The sequence below is a fragment of the Entamoeba nuttalli genome, assembly GCF_000257125.1.
Source record: "Entamoeba nuttalli P19 unplaced genomic scaffold asmbl_6294, whole genome shotgun sequence".
NCBI lineage: Eukaryota > Evosea > Mastigamoebida > Endamoebidae > Entamoeba > Entamoeba nuttalli.
The window spans coordinates 1-4,657 of NW_008577994.1; the positions used below are offsets into that span (position 1 = coordinate 1).

Here is a 4,657-nt window from a genome sequence, read left to right on the forward strand (position 1 = left end):
TTTTATATAAACCAAAAACTAGAGTAATGAGTCAATCCTTCATTTAAATGATTTTTGAAAACCTCAATATGTTGGTTAGTGGACTTTTATTTATTCATACAACCTCAAGAGAATAAGAAAAAAAAAATAAATACATTTCATGGTGTTTGTTATGTGCAATTGTATTTTAATGACTTTTTTAAAGTGTTTACTACCTCTTATTTTATTTGTTATCAAACTATTAATTTATAAATGTTCAGATTAGTTTTAAAGTATAAATACTTAATGTTTTGTTGAAATTGAATGATTTCTAGTTTAGTTGTAAATTAAATTGAAAATTAATTTTTTTTTGTAATTAAGTTAATACTTCATTTTTTATTAATGAATATTAATAGCATTTTGTAGAATCTGATTGTGTTTAAATTCTATTTAATAAAAATAAACTTATAAAATGAATTATTTTTATCAATGAATATCTTTAAAATTAATATCTATCTATCTATCTAATTTTGGATAATATACTGATGAATAATAAAATAAATTTTTTGAAACATTACAATAATTTATAATACTTTTAATATAATTAAATAAATATTCTATAACTTTTTATAATGATGTTTCTATATTTTTTGGTTATTTTTATTTGCAGTTTTTATAAATAATACATAAAAAGAAACAACTAATAAATGATGTAATAACAATTAGTATAAAATAATAGATTTAATATATATATTTATAATTTGTATTAATATACTAAAGCAACTTATGAAAAGAATAAGAATAATTTATAATTAATGGAAGTATCAAAGAAAAAATTAAAATAGAGATTAATTTAATGACAATACCAAATAATTAATAAAATATAAACGTTGCTAAAAAAATAACACCAATAAATAACTAGAAATAAATAGACTTTATAAAATAAATATAAAGATGAACAACATAAATAAGAAATAATAAATTAATAAAATATTATAATATAATTAACAAAAGTAACAAAGATTATTTTCTATATTTTCCAATCTTTCATTTTTATTTTTTATTTAGTTTTTTATTGTTTAAAATAATAAAATTACAAATACTGAATGTTGTTGTTTCATGAAATTTTAAAATCAAAGAATATTTAATAACACTGAAAATGAACTTAAAATCATCATTTCATGACAGTAAATCAAAATTCATTTTCATTTGGATATTAGAAATGAATATGAAATACTTCAAGATGAAAAGTGAAAAAAAAATAAGTAACTTCATGAGTTAGTCTTTCGCAAATAGATAAGAGTGGTTACATGATTATAGGATGTTGTTCAAATTATGGTACGCATAGTGAATATATTATTTATGATTCTAAGAAAATTATAGGAAGAGATGAAAGTGATGTGAATTATGAACACTGTGATAATTATCCATTTGCAGTACAAAGTCGAGATAATGGAAGTGAGTATATTGAATGCTATAATCCAAACACATAAGATATTGAAGAATTTGAACCAGAAGAAATAAATGGAATGATATTAAATTATTTATATGATATTACACAAGCATTTTTTACAAAATGGTCAAATAACAAATACTGTTGCTACTGTTCCAAATTATTTTAATAAAAAACAAAGAGATACAACGTTGTTTGTATATAAAGTGGCATTAATTAAGAGTGTTGAACTTGTTAATGAATCAACAGCAGTCATTATTGAATATAAAAGAGAATATCCAAGTTCATTAAAAGAAGGAGATAAAATTGTAGTAATTGATTTTGGAGGAGGAACATTAGATATAGCATGTTGTAGAATAATACATGGTAATAATGTTAAAGTTTATTCAAGTGGAGATGACCAAGACTTAGGAGTAAATGATTTTGGTATAATAATGATGGATATTATTAAAGAAAGAAGCAGAACGAATGAAAACTGAATTAAGTGATAAAACATATTCTGAATTAAATTTAGAATAATTATTATGACTATGGCATTGCTCCTACAGTTATAAGAAAAGGACTTGAAGAAGAATGTAAAAAGAAAGGTTTATATTAAAGGTTTATAAATAAAATAAAAGAAGTCAATCAAAGAAAATGATATAAATGAGAAAATGTTCAATTAGTATTATTCCTTGATGGAACGTGTAAAATTCAAAGAAATATAGAAGGAATTGTGAATCTATTTGACATACAAACATTTGCTGATAAGAACTTTAATCATCTTACTGTTGTTGCAAAAGGAGCTGCATATTTAGTGTATTTAAAACAAGAAATTGCATTGATTAAAGAAGTTGTATATGATATTATTCCATTGCCAATTGGAATAGAATTAGAATGAGGAATAAATGAAATAAATATTAAAGAAGGAGATACACTTCCAACAAACGTAATAATAAAATAATACCACACAACCAGTGATAATCAAATACCAATGAAATTTAATGTCTACAGACAATTTGGTAATCGCACTATTTTTATCAAAAGGGAATATATTACTACACGTATTGTTGATAGAATTCCAAATGTAAAAGTTTGAGAACAAATAATTGAGTTTTCAATTCAAATTAATAAAAATGGAGTGAAGATTAATAGTTCTAATGTTGGAAGTAATATCAAAAAGACATTCAAGTTATATTTATTTTTCTAAGAGAAAATATGATAAATATATAGAATTAATAGAACATTTCAAAGATTTTATTAAATGAATAAATTTAATTTTTGTTTTATTTTGTTGATAAATATGAAAATATTAAAATAGCTATCATTAAATCCAAATTTTCACAACTGATAAAAAATTTTTATAATGTAACAAGTTATAATTACATTGTTTTTCATATTGTTTGTTTGAAAAAAAAATAACAAATCCTTTTCAGTCAAAAATTGCTATTTACAATTAAGAAAATTATATTTAATTACTTAATTTGAAAATAAGAATAGTTAAATAATCAAAATACTATATTCATAGTTACATTAATGCTAAATAATATAAATTTTACAACAATTGTTTAAAAATTATAATATTCTTTTTCTTCCAATAACACTCTTCTAATATTTTTTTAGTTTTAATAATATAGCAATAGCTAAAACATCCAATACTTTATAACTTTTCATGGTAATTTTATGAAATTTGGTTTAATAATGAATAATAACTTGATTATAAACACTCTTTTATAATTTTATATTCAAATATATTTAATAATAATCATTGTTGTACCAGAATGATAGATAAAAAAAGTTAATTTTAATGAAAAACTCAAAGAATTATATTAGAATAAAATAAATAAATGATTAAAGATGTTCTTCAAATGCATATTGTAATTCCAAAACTGAATATTAAACAAATGATAAAGAAGATAATAACATAAAAGATAATATTATTATTTATTATAAAAGAAAATAAAAATGAAATATTTTCTAAGTATAACAACAAAAACGAATATATATAATAATACTCATAACAAATAAAATTTATAATAATTAAATTGTAGACATAAAAACAGTGATAATTAAATGAATACATCTTAAAATAAATTAGCAATAGAAATGAGAATGTATTAATGTACAAGTCTTGACATGAATTAATAAGAATAAACTATAAACTATTAAAATTTAAAAAATTATGAATCAAATACTTTCATGTTGTTAAAAAATATTTTTCTTTTAAATAAAAACCAATTATTATGAAAAATCAAAACATTAACTTAATGAATTATCGTATTTTTATTTTTGTTCAGTGCATGGTGTTGACATTTTCTTAGCTAATTTACCACATTTTACTTTAAAGGTTTTGATTTTCATGAACTTATCTGTATTATTTGGAAGAACACTACTAACAGCATCAGATAATGCTTTAGCATTCTTTAAAGCAACTTCTTCTCTCTTAAGGACATATCTCTTATCTAATTTACCTTGTAATCTAGCAAGAGCTATTTTGTTTTCAGCTTTGTTTACTTTCAAAGCAGCTTTTCTATTTCTTCTATTAATTCTATCTTGAACCATTTCTTTAATTTCTTTTTGTCTTTCTTTTAATTGGTTCATTTTTCTATTATGTGCATCTACAAGAATATCACGGGCAATTTGAGTTTTAAGACCTTGTCTTTCTTGTTGTGACTTAACAGCCTTATCCTTTAACATATCAATTCCTTTCTTTTCATTTTCAATTGACTTTTTCATTTCTTTAGCAACAGTATGGATAATTCTCTTTTTATTAGCAGTATCACCTTTAGCCATTTGAATGTCTAAAGTAGCTGATTTATCTAAGGCATTTCTTTTTTCATTACTAGCAATAACATTCTTTAAAATTGATTGAGTAGCTTCTCTTTCTAATTGTTGTTTTTGAGCTTTAAGTACTTTATTTCTCATATTATTAATATCTTTTCTGTTCATTTCATACTCTCTATTCTTTCTCATTTGAGTTACTTTTGCAGCTTTTAAGGTATCTTTTTCAATTTGTGCATCATTAGCAATTTTTTTATGAGCAATTACTCTTCTTGTTTCAAAAGCTGTTTTTTGTTTTTTTAATTCGTCAATTTCATCAGCTAATTCAGCTTTAATTTTTCCCATATAATCATTCTTGGCAATTTCTAATTTATTCTTTAATTTAGAGTCAAGTACTTTTTGTTTTAAATCTTCTACTTTCTTTTGTTGTTTTAATTTATATTTTCTAAGTGCGTCTCTAGCACATGCAATTTTTGCTTTTTTATA

At 21.5% G+C, this 4,657-nt stretch overlaps 4 protein-coding genes across 4 annotated transcripts in view; 2 read left to right on the forward strand and 2 right to left on the reverse strand.

The window, feature by feature from the left end:
* Positions 1–1,268: 1,268 nt before the first annotated feature.
* Positions 1,269–1,451, forward strand: ENU1_151360 (heat shock protein 70, putative; the record flags this gene model as incomplete). The annotated part of the gene is made up of 1 exon (XM_008860606.1): positions 1,269–1,451. One exon carries the CDS (start codon positions 1,269–1,271, stop codon positions 1,449–1,451), a length of 183 nt encoding a protein of 60 aa, XP_008858828.1.
* A 55-nt stretch (positions 1,452–1,506) lies between these two features.
* ENU1_151370 (heat shock protein 70, putative) lies at positions 1,507–1,890 on the forward strand (the record flags this gene model as incomplete). The annotated part of the gene is made up of 1 exon (XM_008860607.1): positions 1,507–1,890. The coding sequence occupies one exon, from the start codon at positions 1,507–1,509 to the stop codon at positions 1,888–1,890; it is 384 nt and encodes a 127-aa protein (XP_008858829.1).
* Positions 1,891–3,673: 1,783 nt separating this feature from the next.
* ENU1_151380 (hypothetical protein) lies at positions 3,674–4,516 on the reverse strand (the record flags this gene model as incomplete). The annotated part of the gene is made up of 1 exon (XM_008860608.1): positions 3,674–4,516. One exon carries the CDS (start codon positions 4,514–4,516, stop codon positions 3,674–3,676), a length of 843 nt encoding a protein of 280 aa, XP_008858830.1.
* Positions 4,517–4,602: 86 nt separating this feature from the next.
* Positions 4,603–4,657, reverse strand: part of ENU1_151390 (hypothetical protein) — a gene marked incomplete at both ends in the record, with an annotated part of 918 nt that continues 863 nt past the window's right edge. The window contains one exon of the mRNA XM_008860609.1: positions 4,603–4,657. This exon is cut by the window's right edge and continues 863 nt beyond it. Coding sequence (XP_008858831.1) covers positions 4,603–4,657 — 55 coding nt within the window.